The sequence below is a fragment of the Vidua macroura genome, chromosome 4, assembly GCF_024509145.1.
Source record: "Vidua macroura isolate BioBank_ID:100142 chromosome 4, ASM2450914v1, whole genome shotgun sequence".
Taxonomy (NCBI): Eukaryota; Metazoa; Chordata; class Aves; order Passeriformes; family Viduidae; genus Vidua; species Vidua macroura.
This window is the reverse complement of record NC_071574.1, coordinates 63,384,099-63,403,873: the sequence shown is the minus strand read 5'-3', so window position 1 is coordinate 63,403,873 and position 19,775 is coordinate 63,384,099. Positions and strand designations below refer to the sequence as shown.

The window sequence follows — 19,775 nt, the reverse complement described above, 5'->3', positions numbered from 1 at the left end:
ACATAAACAATTGAAACTTTATGCTTTAAGTCCTTGTGGATCAAGAGCTTTTTTATCAAGTTGAGCTGCTTCTTACTCCACATAGTATTTCATCCATTGCCAAAGCTGGATTAGTGCCATTTTAAGGTTGTGGATTACACAGGAAGCAACAAGAGAATTTACATTAAACAGAGCCACTTTTTGCCTTCAGCAGTTACTTTCACATACAAATGTGGAATTATATAAGGCTGGCATTTGGATGCGAAAATGTTCTCTTACCATTTCTGCAAACAACAGGGAAGTTTCTGTAATTCCAGGAGATTTGCTGGCTGGCTTGCCATCTGCAGGGATGCCACACGTGGAGGGGAACAGCCCTCACACATCTGTGACAGAGCTGAATGCTGGTGAGTTCAGAAACACAGCCTATACAGAGGAGACAGTGTGCTACAGCAACAGCAGCTATTCTAGTTATCATAGCATTGCACAGGAAATAAAAAAAAATTGGTTTAAAACTGATTCACTAGTCTTGTCATGCGTGTATCTGCAACTTCAATGGGTCAAGCATATGTTTCATTTCCCTTTTAGTGTAAAGAAGAAAAGAAACCCTCAAAACCAACATTCTTCCAGCTTCTTAACACTGGCTTCCTCCAAGCCCACCTAAACAATTCCACAGGCCCCACAGGAAATCACCCTTTTCAAGTAAACGCGTCCTACTCAAAGGTGAATTATCAGGGTAGACACCACTGACTGGAAAATAACTGAAAGTCTGTTTTTCCTCTTTGCACCATTTGGAAACAATCTCCATTGGGAGACAGCATTAACTTAATTTTACAGGGGCCTCCTCCTCAACAAACATACCAGTATGTTTGCCACAATAAATAAGCGCCTTGAGGAATTCTTCTTACTCTGCACATAGCCAAACAAAGGCTAACTCAGGCAACATCATCCTTTGATTACATTCAAGTTCACACAATTTCCTCTCTTTTCTCAACTCTTTCCCTCTCAATAGGCAAAACATTTTTCCAATTCTTACCACTGTAACTACTCTATCAGCTGTGTTCCCTTTCTGTGCTGTCCTGTTTCATAGGAGTTGCAGTTTCCCTGACTTATTCTATTCTTTCCCTTAGTCCAATAACAACATTCAATGTGCCTTTTAGTAGGCAATTCACCTCAGGGTATTTTTTTTTTTTTTTTTTTCTGAAATGTGCAAGCTCTGTATTGTCTGTAACACAGCACTGATTAAAGCTGAACTCAGGATGTGATACCAAACACAACACTGCAAACCAGAACTATGGGAAAGGTTCAGAGCCCACAACAGCTCCTGGCACTGGTAGGCCAGGTACCTGTCCTACTTAGCATATTGGATAACATGGCAAATGATCCATGAGCAAGATGCTGCTGCAATTATCAGGGTCATTGTGATCTAGCAAGTGCTGCTTCTTTCCAAATCAGAATAAAAATGCAAAAGGAAGAAAAATGCAAAGGAATAAATGAGAATATGCAACACCTCAGGCAGTTTTTTGGTCCTATCATGTCAAAGATTTAGAGCCTGTTTCATCTTCATGCAACGGACTGCACCCTACTGCTTGAAGTTAGGGTGGGTGGAACTGTTTTGAAAAGTGTTTCCAGTGTCACTTTTCATTTTTCCTGTTTGGTATTCAATTACTTCCTTCCTTTCTTCTCCAGATTCCCTGAGCTCTTACAGAGTCCTCACATGGCTTATTCACTCTTACCCCAAGATCTCACCTGCACTCACTTTCTGTGTCATTGCTCCCACCTCCACATTTCTTCTCTAGTAACTTTTTTCTGTAATTTTAATTTCTTCTCTAGTAACCTTTTCCTGTAAGTTTAATCTTGCCCTTTCTTCAGTAGGTTTTTTGAAATCAAAGTATTGTCTCAGTAGATCAGTTTCCACACTATCAATGTACAAACTGGGCCAGAACACAAGTCCTTGTCACAACTTGTACAGCACATATTGAACTTTACAAGTACTTAACAGGTATGAACTATGACACCCATTCAATGACTGCCACTGAGTAGTAATTAGGTTCACTGGTAAGTTGACAGAATCATAGAATTGGTTAGATTGGAAAAGATCTTTAAGGTCATGAAGTCCAACCACTTACCCAGCACTGCCAAGTTCACCACCCTGTCCCTAAATGCCACACCTCCATGTCTTATAAACACCTCCAGGCATGGTGGAGTGATCCCACTCTTTCCCTGGGCAGCCTGTTACAATGCTTGACAAGTCTTTTGGTGGTGTTTTTCCTAATATCCAATCTAAACCTCCCCTGGTGCAAATTGAAGCCATTTTCTTTTTACCTGTCATTGTTACTTGGGAGAAGAGAATGATCCCCACCTGACTATAATCTCCTTTCAGGTTGTAGAGAGTAATAAGAGCCCTCTGAGCTTCCTTTTCACCAGGCTAAAAAGCCCCAGTTCCCTGAATTGCTCCTCAAAGGACATGCTCTCTACATCCTTCATTAGCTTCATTATTCTTCGTAGGATGTGCATTTAAAAGTTAAACCTTTTCAAGAAAATGATAATCTACCAAAGATGCTAAAAGTTGCTCAAGGTGCTAAACATTCCTTTGTTATCTAATACACAGAAACCCCATCATCCCAATAGTATTAAATACATTTTCTACTTTTACTCCTTACTTTGAAAATAAGAAAAGGCCAGGTTGGATGAGGCTTTGAGGAATCTGACCTAGTGAAAGATGTCCCTACCCATGGCACAGGAGTTAGATGATGTTCCTGCGTACAAGGTCCCCCATCAGAGGCAGTAGCTTGAGCTGTTACTTTGTTGTTGCACCAAGTTTAAATTGTTTTAAGGATTGAGACATGTGAGACTGTGCTATGGGAATCCTAGGGCCAGGAAGTAAAGGAACCTTGTCTGACTGTGCGAGTGTGGGGGGCGTAGGGAGTCAAGCAGGGCAACTTTTGATCTGATTAAGGATCTTGAGGAGTTTCCCAGGAGATTAAGTTTTTAAGCTTTTCTACTTATACAAATGCATGCTAGACAAGCCAGGATAAATCCAAAAATATATATGTACTTTACCTATTCCCTGTTAATAAAAATATAAAGAATTAGAAATACAGAACTTGTAAACCAGCTGCAAAATAAGATGCACAGAAATGAGGAAAATCCCTCCATTTTGTACAAATGTTCATGCACTAGGCAGTCTCAAAGTCAATCATAGATTCTGTTATGTACATAAACCTAAACAAAGGTTACAACATTTTATTACTGTATATGCTTTTTCTTTTTAATCATCTGGGACTTCCTTAGCTCCTCAGTCCCATGGGCATATGGGCAAGCTTCAGAAGGCAAAGAACAACCATCAGGATGATGAATGAAAAACCAACAGAGGCGTGTTTTAAATGCTTCAGCTGAGAGGCGCCGTTTCACTTCAGGTTTAGTTTTACTTGGTGGTTTCTCTTTTCTCCAGTCACGAATATGAACTCTCCCATTTAGAACTAAGATTTAAAAACAAACAAAAATTCAGCTGTTAATAGACATCCATGGCAATTATAGTGGAAAAAACTGCAGTGAAATTCTGTAAATAAAAAACATTCTACAAATGGATCACTCAGGCAAAACCAGATGAGCCATTTGTACAGAAACAGAAAGAAGTACATAACAAACCAAGACAATGTAGACACAGTACGGTTTCCCTGAGGGATGTTTTACTGGGATGCTGAATAGTTTGAGGCACCTTTGTGTCATCTATGGAGAGGTTTGTTCGTTCATTTTAAATATAGCAGTTGGGATCATTTAGACTAAAATCATCTGAACTTAGATTGCAAGTTCTAACAAAAGAAGATTCAGCTTCAAGAACTGTAATTTTTCCCATGTTTGTAACTTTATGATTCCACATTTAAAATGTGATTACCAGTATCTTCTACTACTTTCACAATTCACTGACCAAAAACACACTGCACCGAGGAGATGACAAGTCTCATCCTTCACGTGAACCAACACTGAATTATCATTGGTTAATAAGGACTTAGCACTTTGGGTTTTTTAAATTCATTTGCTGTGTTAGGACCATAAACTGCATATGCACACACTTATGAATATCTGTCAACTCCTTAAATGAGTAAACAAATCAAATGAAAGGAAGTTAGCCAGAGAGGAAGAAAAAAACAGATGACAGCAGTGAAAATGAAGAGGGAAGAATCTGCCACTTTTAAGTTGCCATGCTCTATATTTTCATATTCTGCTTCAATCAAACCTTCTGTATCAGACGCTTGTAGCTTGGAATAGTTAACCAACACCATTCTGCATTCTGATAATTGCTATTCAGAAAGTAACAAGTCCAGTGAAAGCTGAATATCACATAGTCTGCCCTGGATGAATTAATGTCTCCAGGTTTCCTTGTGATACACAGACAGATCTGAATTCATACTAAGCCAATCAAGAAGCAATTTCAGCTGAGCTTTAAAATCCCTCGCAAAAGACGAAGAAAAGTTAGCACCTATTTATTATCAAACACAATTTTTCCCGAGAAAATCAGTCTTGTATTGGACAAGATACCTAACTAAAGAAACTGCCACCGATCAGTTATTCTAAGACCCACTTTTTGTTTGGTGTGTGTATGTGTGTACATCCATCCATTTCCATGTTTTAAAAGAAAAAAAATTCAGTAAAGACGACAAAAGATCTGTAGCCATGTTCTTCTCTGTCCTCCTGGGCAGGAGCAATGACCTTGGAGACCACCAGAAATTTCTTGTTATGGTGACATGCAACTAAGGGAGGAATCACATGGTCTCTCCCCAGGCCCTGTGACATAAATTACTGAGATAGTTGAGGATTAAGTCAGACCTTTCTCCATAGGTAATGTGCACAGAGCCTCCAAGCCAATTTAAAACGTTCATTCCATTTACAATGTAACATTGCAAAACCTATTTCAGCTATTCTCAATGATAGGGAACCAAATTAAACTCCATGTGACCAACTCTTCTTAACGGATAGTAATTCAGGAGGATTTTATCAGCAAAGTGTACACAAATATTTAGTGGATGCTAAACTTGCTTTAGTTGACCACTGGCAACAAACAGGTTGCATACTCAGGATTACTTGCCATGGATTAGTTGAGCAGTATTTTACAGGAGACATAGAACTGTTAGGACATAACACACTTAGAAATTTGAAGCAGCTGTAATACTGATAAAACCTTGAAGATCTCATATTACTGCAAAGCTACATTTTAGTTTTGCAAAACTTCACACTGGCAAAAAAGCCCCAAACCAATTACACAAAGCACACTGTCACCACACATTACAACAGGGAAAAAAAACCCCAAACCCAAAAAACGGCTATCAACAAACCCAGCCAGCCACAGAGACCTGCCACTGAGTTCTTTCTGCCATGCTACCACAAGCTACACAAACACAAGCTTTATAAACACATCAAGCCCCACAATTATAGATTCTTAAGGAGGCTAATTTTGTTTTATGTCAGCATTTACACTTTGGGGCTTGGTGAGGTCAGACTAAGCCTCAGTTAAATGCTTTAGTAAAATTGCTCTGTATTTGACAGCCTCAAAACCATCAGTACTTCATAGGAAGAAACAAAAATAGAAGGTCAAAGAATAGCATCAAATCAGCCACTTAAACTAAAGGTTTGTCTTTTCAGATACAGTCAGTGTAGAATGTTTTGCTGATAGATGCTTTACCAATCTCATTCATAAGAGTTTTACTAACAATATCTTGGAGCAATGGGCACATGAAGAATATTCAGCTTTTCACAAAGATACAAAAAGCAGTAAAAAAACACCATAGTAATTCTTCAGTTAAGTTTAACCGTATATAGAGGAGATAAAATAAATAATTAAGGAGAAAAAAACCCCAAATTCAAAACTCCTTTACCTTCAAATACTTGATGATTGTTCTTGAGTAGTGTCTGCAGGCCTCCATATTCACTTTTCAGCTTTTTTAAAATCTCTTTATCCAAGTGTTCTGCCACTTCTCTCAAGGAAAGGCTTTCTGCAATAAAAAAATGGTAGAATTATTAAAAACTTTTCTCTATAAAACCTTAACACAATTCAACTTCTATATGAGGTAATGATTATGAGAAGAATGTCAGAATTATCCACTAGCACTGCAGCAACTTTTTTCTCACATTATGATATATGATATATATTTTATATGTATATTGTCTGTAAAACAGGAGCTTTCATTTTACAGGACTCAGGTCAGAATTTCCACAGTAAGACACACCTTTTAATTGCTCTGTTTTTTTTACAGTAGCATGTAACCCTCATTGCAATAAGCAGTGTTTATAAGCATGTAGTTCGAAGACTCAGTCAGTAACATATGGCAAACTACAAGGAGTAAATAATAAAAACAGATGGAAGAAAATGGAAAGATGATAGTGAGAACTTAACAGCAGCTTAACATTCTTTTTGTTACTAAAACTAAACTAAAAATTCCTAATCATGTTGTAACCTAATGGCACTCTGAGGGACTTCTTACAAACTCTTACAGAATTACAGCTTGATAATAGAATATATTATAGCCTATAAAACATTATAGAATGATTATGTTAATATTCTAAACCATAATATTCTCCCCAAATAGGGTAGAGTTGTGGGTTTAGTTGGGTTTTATTTTAATAAAAATCGATTCTATAACAGTATTTAAGTGTAAACGAGGAAAAAAACTCACACCAATTTCAAAATATTCTTCTATGTGCAATAAAACATAGTAGAAATAAAAGCACCTTTGATTGCAGCTGTATTGTTGTCAGTGTTCCCTAAAAATCTGTTCAAACATGTAAATTTGCTGGAAAAGTCATGTTCTACCAGCTAAAGATAGTGTAAAGGAAAGATAACTTCACCTCCTTGATTCCAGGTACTCATATTTCCACCCTGCTTATCAGAACATGATTTTTGAGGGGCTGCATTTAACAGCAAGTTTGCCACATTGAGAACCACTTCATCTACAAAATCCCGAGGGAGGCAAGCACAATTTCTGACTTGTTCTACTTTTTCCCTGGGTTGAAATCCAGGCATCCAAATTGTACCAGCTGTTTCAGTCTCATCTTCAGGAGGTTCTGAGCCTGCTTCTTTGCACAGACCACCACAGTCATCTTCATGGTTAAATCCAACCCTTCTGTCCCACATGGCCACAGCACAGGTCTGACGACTGTTAATAAACTCTGTTATCTGCTTGTCAACCAGAGCATGTTCTGCAGCTGGATAGGTCCTGCTCTTCCCAATAAAGCTGACCTATTTTAGTAGAAACAAGTAAATCACTATCAGTGTCCTGTACTTAAAACACTCAGCCCCACAACCTCCACATGTTTATGCAGGTTTCTCACTACCTACAATAAAATCCAGTACCAAGCTCAGTAACACCTGAGGGGTTTTAATTCCAGTCTTTGAATATTGATGCTCCAGAAGAAATCCAGTAAACAAATCATAATCCATCATGCTTTACAATCACACAGCAAAAATATTTTCCTGACTCTCAGATTATTTAAAGTTGGATACCTCTTCCTACTCTGAAAACATTTAATTTTGCATTTCACTGGACAAGAAAAACAGCAAAATTAAGTACAAGTAAGTAAATTTAAGTAAATTAAATTAAGTAAGACAGGCAGCTAGAAAAATTAAGGCAAAAAGTAAGGTTTTTAAAGTTTTTCCATCATACAGAGTGACATAAGAGAAAATCATGAAAAATTTCATTTTTTCCTGTTTTAGGACTGTACCTATAATATTAAGAGTAGAATTTCCAAGACAACAATGAGTTTTTAATCTCTTTTCAGAGTATACTCTATCAAGTAATGAAGCTGACTACAGTCCTATTTTACAACAATAACAATGAACAAACATCCATATGCTTCAAACAGAGCAGATTAAATAAAATAAAAGACAAAAGCCCTACAGAGGCCAAAATTACCCTTTTTGTTGATGGAATTCTAAGGCAATCTTCTTCCACACGAAAGCCACATACAAATCCAATTTGGGCAACAAAATCAAGATATTCTCTGTACTGAGTTTTCTTGCTTTGTCTTCTGCTGTATTTTCCATGGAAATCAAAGAAGCAGCATGGCAGCACAAAGTAGCAACATGAATAGGAAGACCTACAAGAAGGATAACAAACTGCTGAACAGTAAGTTATCTCAGAAAACACAAAAATTTAACAAACAATCTATCAGACAAAAGCAACAATGAAAATTTTTATTAAGCAACAGAGCTTCATGCAGTACTATTTATAACTTGCTCTTTCAGTTGAACTATTAGTTTAATCAAAAATTCTATTTTACTAAGTATTTGATGCAGCAACCTATTCTGCCAACTTAGTTTTCAGAAGTGAAACTCTAAATTACTGTTGCTGGTTGTAAAGAGCACAACAGCTCAAGGGAAGGCAGAACCATATATCTGTATTTACAAGAAAAAAAAAAAAAACAGCAAAAAAAAACCAAACAGCTTCACATATAAGGAATAAAAAAGAGTTTTGGTTTTTGAATTTCAAAAGCAAAATGCTGCACTGAATTCTATGAGAAAGTAAATACTACATCTGTGCTTCTCCACAGAAAGAGAAACACTTTGTAAAAATAATCAACTTGCATTGAAAACAGCACTTGCAAGAAAAGTGTTACAAGAAAAACAGGTGTGGAACCAAAGCTGACAGTTTTTAATCAAGCCTACATAGGTAATTATGGGGGGGATAGTTTGTTTTTTTCTGCCTGTTTGTTTTTTTAATTCATTCCATACCACTCCCCTCCATCTGCAAAAATACCTAGCTGCAATTACAGGTATCCATGGTGTTAACTCATCTGAATGGTTTCCTATGAGCCAGTCAGTATCTGGAAAGAGATGACTGTCACCTGGAATGATTGTAGCTTCCTAAAAAACAGAACAACACAGTAAGTGAATCCTATTACAGGTTTCTTTAAAGCATTTCATTGAAAGCACTAAGCAATAATACCAGCTGACAAATACAAGGTGAGCAAGCACCACAGACACCAACGTTTTCCTCAGTTAGCAATTTTTTATAGCTACAGAGAAGTAATTAAGCAACAAACACACCCACAAAACATGGGTCAGAAAAACAGTGGAATAACAACTCTGATTAAGATATATAGCATTTAAATATATATTTAATGTCACACACTAAATTATGATTTCTTGCCAATCTCCTTCTGTCACTTGTATGCCTGAAGTCAGTTTTTCAGAAAGGCACTTAATTTGCTGTCTTGCAGCCTGTAGGACTCACACAGCAACTAATCAGAACACAGCTTCATTATTATTTTCTCCTCCTTCAGAGATGCTGCCCAAATCAAATCCTAGTATAAAGAACACCACTCTTCATATGCTATCATTCACATATAGTAAAACAGTAACAAACAAAACAAACCCCAAATAAAACTAAGAGGATGAATTCTTCATACAGGTTAAATTCTAATGTTCTCCACTGGCTATGTTTGTGCCTCACAAATACATCTCACTTTGAACTAAGTTCAGAACAGAAAGTACTGAAAGATGTTGACACCATGGAAATAGACACTCTTCCCTGAAAATGTGTATGAACACTAAAAATTATCAGGCAAATTTGAAAGAAGTTTTAGATTTGAATTTCCACAGTTCCTTTAGGAAAAATTCTGAAAATTATGCCCATAATCTCTTTTTATATAAAAAGATATGTTTTAAGAGCTTAAAATTCACATGTACATGCAAAGCAGTATCTGTACAGGAATTAAAGAATAAAATAAAACAAAACCCCTTATTAGGGAATTTCAGACTATCTTGGTTACTTTACAAATCCCTCTTAAGAATCAATATGGTGATTGTTCACTTAAAATTGTTCACTTTAAATACTACAGCTCATTTTTAGATATGTATGAACATTTCTAGATAATGAATGTAACAAGTTTTTTTGCAGATAACCGGATGTTAAATTACCAAGCCTTTGGTAAGTGTTTTCTTAAGGCTGATTACACACGCTACTCATCCTTTACATTTCATTTTGATCATTCAATTTAGGCATAGCATGAATTATCAGTGCCACACTGCCCATTTTGACAGTCACCCCTAATCAAATTTGTATTCACCATGTCTGACAGCAGTTTGGAAACACAGAGTGCCACCTGTTACATCCATTTAGGTTGTTAGAATTGTACTGAACCACACAGGTGGCAACATCTACCCTGCAACTCGTGCTGTAACTAAAGATCAAAACAAAATCAGCTTCAGGGGTAACAACAGGCTGTGAGCAGATGCTTTTTCCTTCTGTGGCTCCTATAGCTACAGGAGCCTTGCAAAATCATTTCACCCTTCCTGTTCACGGTCTAACTCCTTCCAGCATAAATAATCACTTTCTTCAGCATATATTTTATTGTTTCTTTCTGGGCAGAAAAAGGAACATGGAACACAAAGATAAAGAGACAATGCTGTTCATCATGATTAGATGCGACTTAATACAGCACAACAGGAATGATGGAGCACCACAGCTTGATGTTTTGGGTTGTTTGTTGAAGCTTTTCAGTAAGATCTGCTTGCAGACTGCAGTAAAGGAATATGGCAGTTTTGGCAACTTGTACCCAAAATGGCAGGGTGGCAAAGAGAAGGCTACACAACACTGAAATCTGTGACTTCCCATCTGTGAAAATTGAAATTCTTTCCTAATTGAATGACTTAGCTACCTCATTGTTGAATGAAAAATTCTTAATATGTTGAATGAACTTCAAACAACACCACTAGAGAATAACCACAGGTGGAAAATTATTTTACTATATTGGGAGCTGACAATTTTTGAGAACAGAGTAAGAAATTTTAGACCTGCAGAACAAAAAACCACCTCACCTCCAAAGGGCAACTGCTGATTAGCACTACGCTTTAATGAGTATCATATTATTAGACTTAATCAGTATCAGAATCAAAGAGAATGTTCCTGTGCTCAAATTGTTCATAAAAATGATAACATGAAACTTGAAATATAATCCCTTTTGCAGACTCATTTTCCTGTTCATTTTTGAAGGCTATTATTGCAATTATTTAGGTTGGCTCCTTTGAGGTTCAACAATTTTGCCCCCAAAACAGAAGATGGCACTACAAGGTCAGAATCAATTTCAAGTAATTATCCCAAATTATGAGTGGCTTTATTATCTTTTATGTACTAGTGGTGCAAATAAAGCTGCTTAATATTGATCATCTGGTAAAAAGAAAGCTTGTTTCATGGTGTGCATGTCTGTACATGCAGTAAGAAATCAAGCAAGTGGTTCTTGGCTGAGAAACGTTTAAGCAAGTTGCAAATATGCAAGGGTACAATACAATATTTTTCTCATAATTGCCTTTACAACTTACTTCACCCCCAAGGGATATGGGTAGCATCATACCAAACCCATGGGTCCCTCTGGACAACTGTGTGTAACCCAGTAGGCTTCCTTATACTTGCATCAATACAGCCTGAAACAATGAACAAATGAATAAATGTACATATCAGTAAAACTGACATACATTTGCATAATACCTCTAAATGTGTCTTTGGTCCATACATGTCCCATATTTTTCTTCTCCTCACATCAATTCCTCTGCCTGAATGCTGAAATATTTGAACAACAAAAATACTCAATTTAAGTACTACTTTTTTTCAGAAATTTCAAATAGGTTCAGTAAATGTACATATTAACTTCAATTATTTTATTCATGCTAAAATTGAGACACATAACAAAAACCAGCTTTGCCATTTCAGCGGAATACTTTTATTCCCGTTCTTCCCTTTGAAATATTAAGGGAATAACTAGGAAACCTTAAGAATATATCTAGTTCAAAATGTTACCTGGACACAGCTACAGAAACTGCTCTTGAAAATCTCTATCTCTACAAATGTAAAAGCAGAGGTGTTGATTTTTGGTTTGCTTGTTTTTAAATATCAAAACTTTCACAAAGTGAGTACTACTGCAGTGCCCATAGGGCTCAAAGAAGAATGCTACTCTAAGCAGTCCTTAGTGGAGAACCACCTTTCAACTACTGAAACCCAAACACTTTTTCCCCGTCTGAATTAAAGGGAAGAGGAAATAGACTGGAAACTAAAGCAAGAAATTAAGAATGTGTAGTATTTGAAATTCACAAACCTTGTGCAGAGCTAAGAAAAATCGATTACTAAAAAAAGTCTCATAAAACTCTCATACATGATTTTTTTGATAGTCAATGTTTGTCAGCACTGAATGAATGACTGATGGAAAAATCCACATGGAAAAAAACAACAGCTTATGTTACACAAAAGTTTTCTGGCCACACAAGAATAGAAACCTTGTGCTAGGAGAACGTGGAACATTTCCCTATTCCCCCAATGACATATCTTTATCTAATAAGAGATATTCATTGCTTCTATAAATTTCCCCATGTTCTCCCAAAAGTGGAAAATGCAATTTTCTGAAACAGACAGACCCAACTTCAATGGGTTTTGTTTAGTCTCACTGTTCTTTCAGAACAGTTTCTATTTCAGAAACTATGCCTCAACAAACTGAATTATGCTGTTGCCACAGTTTTACTGCAAAAAGTACAGTATGCTCTAATTCTAAGTAATTTTTTATTAAGAAATCTCAGGACTGCTTTCAAAGATATAGTAAATCATTTTATGACATCACAAGTAGAATTCAGTTTGGATAAAAATAAGTTCATGAACACATCTTGTGAGAGAGAACCGATATAAAAATTCCACATTCCGTTTCGCATAACTAAAGGACTCCATTACCTTTTCCTCTTAGTTTCTTACCTCAGAAAAAATAGCCTTGAATTTAAATGAAATACACTAATTAAGATAAATAAATGAATGGTCTAATCCTCTGGTAGGATTTTCTGTTAGTAACTAGAGTAACAAAATCCTGTTTTAGCAACATGAATTAATTTATTTTGGCTATTTGCAAGCCAGATAAAAGGAAAGCATAACAAGAATGCCAACATCAATTAGTTTTTAATAATGATTTTAAAAAGCATTTTATTTACCCCTTCATTATTTAGAATATGAACCAGCAAACCATTTCCACATCCAAGATCTACAAATGACTGTTTCTTGGTCAAACCTTTTTCTTTTCTCTCTTCTTCCCAAAGAATCTAAGACAAGAAAACAGAACATATTAGACTTCTGCTCTCAAGTTTCCTTATAAGAAACCATCAAAGATTATTGGAGATGAAAGAGGAAACCTGGAAATGCAGACTTGACAGAAAACATTCACTGCACTCACAGGTAAAATAAATTTCGAGGGGAAAAAAAAAGAAAATCTAAAAAAAACCCAAAACAAAACAAATTTAAAAAACCCAAAACAGAAAACCACTGTTTATAGACTGAAACAAGAATTATTTTGCAAAATATCAATAGTTTCCTAAGTGCTAAGCACAGTCTCCACTCCATTTTGAGTCATTGGGAGTTGAAACTAATCATGGCTTTAAAACTCTGGGCTAGAATGAACCTAAATGTAAAATAAGTTGCTAAAACAATGGGTGCAAGAGAAGAACAGTGGAAAGCAAGGGAAATATCAAGTAAACTTCATCAGTGTCTCTGCAAGTAACACCACAGATGCATTTATATCCACTGTACCAAAGAAAGCATTGATGGCAGAGCTGAAAATAAACCTCAAAATATTCTTTATAATCACTTGGTGATATACTGGTACATGTAACATCCCTTTTACTGAACAAAGCAACAGTATTACCTAGCAAGTTAACTGCCTCAAATTCTACATCAGCTAAAGGACCCCAAAGCTTTTAGCCAAATTCTAGTCCCTGATCTGTACATAAGTAGGTCCTTTTACACAGATATATCATCCATAATTAATAAGTGGCTGTTTCTCTGCAGAGCATGAATTAACCTTTACCATTTTCCAACTCTTCTTCCTTCAATGAGAAGTTAGAGACCACATATTTATAACTCTGCATTCTGATTTTTCACTATGACTACTAAAAATCTTGAAGAGTATTTAACTATGAAAATTAGGATTTGTAACATTGTCAGTTTTGCTAGGGCGAAAGAAGATGAAGATAAAAAGTCTGCTTATCTCATGGATTATGTTTTTAGATTTACCAATCATCGGATTTTGGCACTCCAGGCAGTATCCCAGAAATCCCTAATTACCTCCTTCACAGATCCTACCTATCCTCTAATTCCTACAGGATTTTTCACAACACAACAGCTACATCCTTGGCAATGCCCCTGGACAGTGGGTGGTCTCAATATGATTGGAAAATAAAATGAGGTCACATGCAGATGCCATAAACCCATAAAAACTTAACACTGGACCTACTTTTTCTTAGAAAATCACCTGTGTAATGTACTTCTAAACAATGACTTTCATACACTATCAAATAGATACCTGAACATTTTGGAGGCTAGGTTATTAATAATATACTTTAAGTTTCCATTTACCTAAGCTGCATATTGAATGACTAATGACTTTGTGAAAACTACTGCTATATTAGCCAAAACATAATCACTGTAAACCAACATTCACAGATATAAAAATGCTATCACTCCAGAAATTTCTTGTGGCTACAACTAAATTCCTAATTTTCAACACTGAATCTTAAGGTGGCAGTACAAATGGTAAAGATGAGTCTTTTACATAGCTCTTTCCACAAGCCAGTATCTAAAGTTAAACACTTAATTAACAAAATAAATTAGTCCTCAGTGAGTACTGTAAATGAGCAAACTTACTCAGGAATACTGATTTAGGTAAGATGCTACAAGTATAGTTCAATGTAGACATCCTCTTACCACACCCAGGCAAACAAAGATATTTATGTGCCTGCCTTTTAAAAACTTGAAATTTCTAAGAACTGCAGGTGGCAGAATTTTCATAGAATCTTAAGTAGGTAGATGCTTGAGAAAACTGCACCAATCATTTATCTGCACTTCTACCATCTGCAGTTAACCTTATGACACTTGAAGATGGGATTTGAGCTGAAATTTTATCAAGACACAGCAGTGAAAAACTAAGTTTTTATTTGTTCATAGTACAAAATGAACAAGTAATAGAAAAATTTAAAAAACAATCAATTCTAATATGCAACTGATCCATCTTATCACTTCTACATTCGTGCTTTTGGCTTTCTCACTTAGAAATAAATAAATCTCGCGTATGTAAATGATAAATTTCTTGTGACAGAAAACTGCAAATCTTCATCATATCTCCATGAAGAAGTTTTTGTTTCACTCTAAAATTATTTTCTTTATAGAGGTTCTATTATTAGGAAATATAACCTTACAGTATATTATTAGATAAAGCAGTTCCCTACCAGCAAATAAGTGGCAATGGCAACGTCTTCATAAACAAATTTCTCAGGATCTGTCACTTCAGGCCACACCTTCAGGAAAAAAAAAATAGAATGAAAAATAGATAAAAATTTGTTTTCTGCATCATCTGAAATAACCTCAAAAATGCTCAGACACAGCAATTTGGATACTTATTCACTTCAGTAGGTTTCTGGACTTCACAGATTTTGCATTTTAACCTCATTAAAATATACCCAGAGAATATAAAGACTATTTGATTTAACCAAATAATAAAATTTCTAAGAAAATTTTGGCTCCACACGTGCAGGTCACAAGTAAACAGCTCCATCTGTTCTGTAACAGACCATGTATCTTTTGCTTAACTTTCTCATGAGAAAAAAATCTTATCTATACCACTGCAACATTGAAAACGTGAACATTTGTAAATTTCTTTTCACAATGAACAGACCCAGAATTATCCTGGCACGGTACAACATGAAGAATAAAAATCTGAAATAGGAAGACAGAAAGTGCAAGTATTATTCTCCAGTGTTACTTTGTAAATGAAGAATTGAAACAAAGATTAAAATGGTCAACACCGCAATTCTACTGCAGAACTCAAGACTGAATTGTTGCCTCACACAGGAGAGAAGAATTAGAGTTTTGAGTATCTTCCTGTTAGTACAGAAATATTAACAGTAAAACATTTTCACTGTATGTTTTACAAAAGCATTTACCATTTTTTTTTGTTTGCAGCTAGAGCCAAGTTTGCAAGATTACAGAAATTATTCATACAGCACTCTGTTGCTCTTTAGGATCTCCAGGATAAGAAAAAAAGAATTACAACATTGCTCCTCTAACTCAAACACATATTAAGATAGGTTAAATCTTAACCTCCAAAGACTTTGGAGAAGGAGGTGTTTTATTTATGCCTTCTAAAATGTGGATGACTATTTATTCCACTGACCTACTGCTCCCTTTTTATCACAAGTGATACATCCTGGAAAATGCCTAACTCCTCCTAATACTCATTGTGAATTTGGCTCTAAATCCTGCTTTTCCAATTAAGTTCTTCCAAGTACTGAACTGTTTTATTCTCTATATATACCAGAAAAGCCCCCCCCAAAACACAAACCCAAAAAACACACATTATAATTAAATTGCTTCTTTTATTAAAAAAAAAAAAAAAAGAATTTATTGAAAGAAGCAGCTTCATTACACAAAGTAAAAAAAAAAAAAAAAAAAGGAAGGATAATATTACTGCATTTACTGCTAAACTTACCTTTACCATCTCTTTGTACTTTTCTTTGAGGTCCTGATAAACCTTGCTGTATTTTGCTACTGAAATGAGTGAGAGTGTACTTTTAAACTCACTAGGCTTTTGCTCCACGGACCATTTAGCCAGTTTGGACAAAAGTTCATTTCCAAGCCATGCTAGTTTGGGGTACACAATTCCATCTGAAAACCAATCTTCTGGAAATGGAGCTACAACAGATACAGACCTTAAAAAAAAAAAACAAGCAAGCAAGCAAATAACTTAGTATAAATACAGCATTTCATCATTTCAGCTATCTCAAGGACAGAGAAAACAAGGATGAAGTGGAGAAAACCAGCAGATCAGAGATATAAAACTAGACTGAAGAATAAGTAAATACATAGAGAAACAAAAGGAAAATAAACCACTGCAGTTACTGAATAATGGAACAGTTTCACCTGAATTTTGTTAGCTCATTATCTCTCAATTCAAACATTGTACATAAGAGTCCATGCTGCATTTAACACAATAAATGAGGACTCAGATATGATGAGCAATCTGATTTCACAAGATAGCCAAACACTAAACAGAGAAAGCCAACTTTTGAAATTTCTGAAAAATAACAGGCAAAATTAAGAGAAAAATATATCCATTGTCACAACTCGTTATTTCATCATCTCTAACTTTATTCAGCTTTTATTAGAGCATCCCAGATGCTCAGGACCAAACTGAATGGTCTACATTTCAGTGACTAAAGTTCAGTCATTTACAGCAACTCAGGTTTGACCCTCACCCTTACTAACACCCACAGACCCTTTCTAACAGGCACTGCTATCCTCGTGATCAGAAGAGGCTTATTTTTTCTAGGCCACACATGGGTATAGTCAATGTTCACATTCAAAGGTTTGTTTTACACTATTCTGGCTATTGTACATGTTTCTTTTTAGAGAACACTATGCACTCATATCACATCACTACTGTAACTTACTAATCAAGCAGAAAATTACAAAATCTAAACTGCCTACATACCAATACTAAACCATTGTGTGACTCCTGCAGTAATTTACTGCTTGCTTCCTCTCTCACTCCCATACTTACCATTCCTCATCTTTTATGTGTTTAAGTTGAATTTGATAAATATTGCACTTTTTAACCTGGTATTTTCCTTCACTGTTTTCCTCCAAAGGCAGAAAGGTCACAGTTCCATTATAAACATCTGAAAAGATATGCAAATAAGGGTTTACTATTCCAAGGTGCAACCCACCCTGGTTAGACCCAAAACGAACTTCTGCCTGCAAACCAGCGAGGCAAGATCTAAGACAATAGAGAAAGGATCAAAATGCCAGGAATAGATCTGTTTCTTAGTGTTCCTGACATCTGAAACTACCAGATGATTTGAATTCTCCAAATTTAGCATTCTATGGCATGATGTTTCCAAAATATCTAGGGCTGACCAGGACTACTCATTTTCATCACACCTAACTACTTTAGTAAAGACTAAACAATAAGATTTTTCTAGTATATGACTGCTGTTTTTCCATATCCCACAGCAAATCCAGAGTCCTTGGAAGCAGGTGTATATGCAGCATTACTTCCTCAAAAAACTAAAAAATCTTTTTAGCTATTGCTTACCCAGGGCAGTTTTTTCACAATAACTTACTAAGTTCTCAGTTTTGAAACTGGTTCTTGAATTACCATCAAAACAAACGTTCTTGCAAGTAGAAATGCTATACTGGCTACATAATCAATTTTCAATGGGCTCCAAAATTTTCTGAGTTAGGCAAGAAAAAATTAATTAACAGTAGAGCAAATGTTAAATCTTGCTATCTTGTCCCATCCTTAGCAATTCCACCTCTAACATTTTTTAATTGTAAAAGAAAAAATAATTTTAAAATCTCCTAGGCTTTTTCTTAGAGATACGTTCTACAGATGCAGTTCAGAGCATCTTCTCTTAGCATCAAAAGTAAATCAAAACTACAACATATACTATTTTTCTTGAAGGCACCAGGTAAGAATCACAGGCCTCAAGAACATCCCAAGTGTGTCCCATAAATGACTATCTGAATTGTAAATTGATTTGTTTCTGGAATTCTGATCCTTTCCAAAACACTACTATTAGTATTTAATCTGTATCAACATTTTTTCCAAAATTTATCTTAGAAATTGTGTCAAGTTCTACCCCATGTAAGTTTCTTTATATTAGCAGGATTTATTGGAGCATATTACCATCATACAGTGTAAAAAAATATCACAAAGCAAAACAAAACCAAAACAAAAACCAAAAAAAAAAAAAAAAAAAAAAAAAAAACAAAAAACCAAATCACCCAAACCCAACAACAGATAAAACCCAAGTTGAGCGTCTTTCTTAAACAATAATAAGCATTATGAAAGTTGATACAAACATTTCTACTTGGCCAGGCAGGTGCCACAGCTGCTTACTCTCTTCAGTAATTCCGCATTTCCAAACACTACAGTCACTCCTGGCAAGCCCGTCATTAGGGCTGAGCTCCGAGCAGTGCTTGTGCGAGGGCAGTGTACTCGTGAGTGTACAGGAGCTCCTGAGTGCCACAGCTCTTTTATTTCAACTGCCGGATTCGTGTATTTCAACTGCTGAAATGTCAATGATTCCTGACACAACAACGCATAGTAAAAATCAACCCTAAGCACACGATCGGGACAAAAGTCCCACAAAAACGGCATTTCTCTCATCTAGGAGACAATCTCTGAGGGGACAGGTCCGCGACAGCCCCGGCCCCTCACAGCTGCGCTCCGGGCCCGGCCTCCCGCCGCCCTCAGCGCCGTCTCCGCTCACCTTGCACCACCAGCTCCCGGGCCGGGGGCGCGGCGGGGCGGCCCCGGGGCAGCAGCGTCCTCAGCACGGCGCGGAGCTCGCCGGGCCCGCCCCAGCCCGTGAGGGGCGGCGGCAGAGGCAGCTGGCCCTGCACCTCCCTCCAGAGCCGGCCCAGCTCCGCGGCCCCCGCCGCTCGCCCCTCCTGCCCGCCGCCCCCCCCGCCTGCCCCCGCGGTGGCGAAGGATGGCGGTATCTCCCCGCTCTCGCCCAGCGGCACCGTCCCCTCCGCCTGGACAGCGGCGCCGCTCAGCCGCCTGTTGGCCACCTGCGGCTTCTCCAGCCACACGCGCACGGCCGCCCAGAAGCCGCGGGGCAGCGCGGCGCCGCCGGGGTCCCGCACGGCCGCCGTCCCCACCGGCCCCATCCACCGCCCGCTGCCGCCGCGCTGCGCCAGGAGGCGGAGCGCGTCGCAGGCTGCTCCCGTCAGTTCCCGAGGCGGAGACGGAGGCGGCCGCAGGTACGTACCGGG

At 37.1% G+C, this 19,775-nt stretch overlaps 2 protein-coding genes across 3 annotated transcripts in view; one reads left to right on the top strand and one right to left on the bottom strand.

Moving 5' to 3' along the window:
* Window positions 1-3,167: 3,167 nt before the first annotated feature.
* TRMT44 (tRNA methyltransferase 44 homolog) lies at window positions 3,168-19,765 on the bottom strand. Of its 2 annotated transcripts, none has more exons than XM_053975421.1 (11): window positions 19,268-19,765; window positions 17,554-17,671; window positions 16,483-16,702; window positions 15,224-15,292; window positions 12,938-13,045; window positions 11,460-11,531; window positions 8,730-8,836; window positions 7,887-8,070; window positions 7,009-7,213; window positions 5,853-5,969; window positions 3,168-3,458 (listed from the first exon to the last, which is right to left on the bottom strand). In XM_053975421.1, the coding sequence occupies exons 1-11, from the start codon at window positions 19,668-19,670 to the stop codon at window positions 3,226-3,228; spliced, it is 1,836 nt and encodes a 611-aa protein (XP_053831396.1). In that variant the 5' UTR covers window positions 19,671-19,765; the 3' UTR covers window positions 3,168-3,225. The 2 variants fall into 2 exon arrangements, with proteins under 2 accessions (XP_053831396.1, XP_053831395.1); XM_053975420.1 differs by having other exon boundaries at window positions 6,823-7,213; window positions 19,268-19,734.
* Window positions 19,715-19,775, top strand: part of ACOX3 (acyl-CoA oxidase 3, pristanoyl) — a 31,839-nt gene continuing 31,778 nt past the window's right edge. The window contains exon 1 of the mRNA XM_053975418.1: window positions 19,715-19,763. The gene's annotated coding sequence lies outside the window, so the exon portion shown is untranslated. The remainder of the gene's footprint in view (window positions 19,764-19,775) is intronic.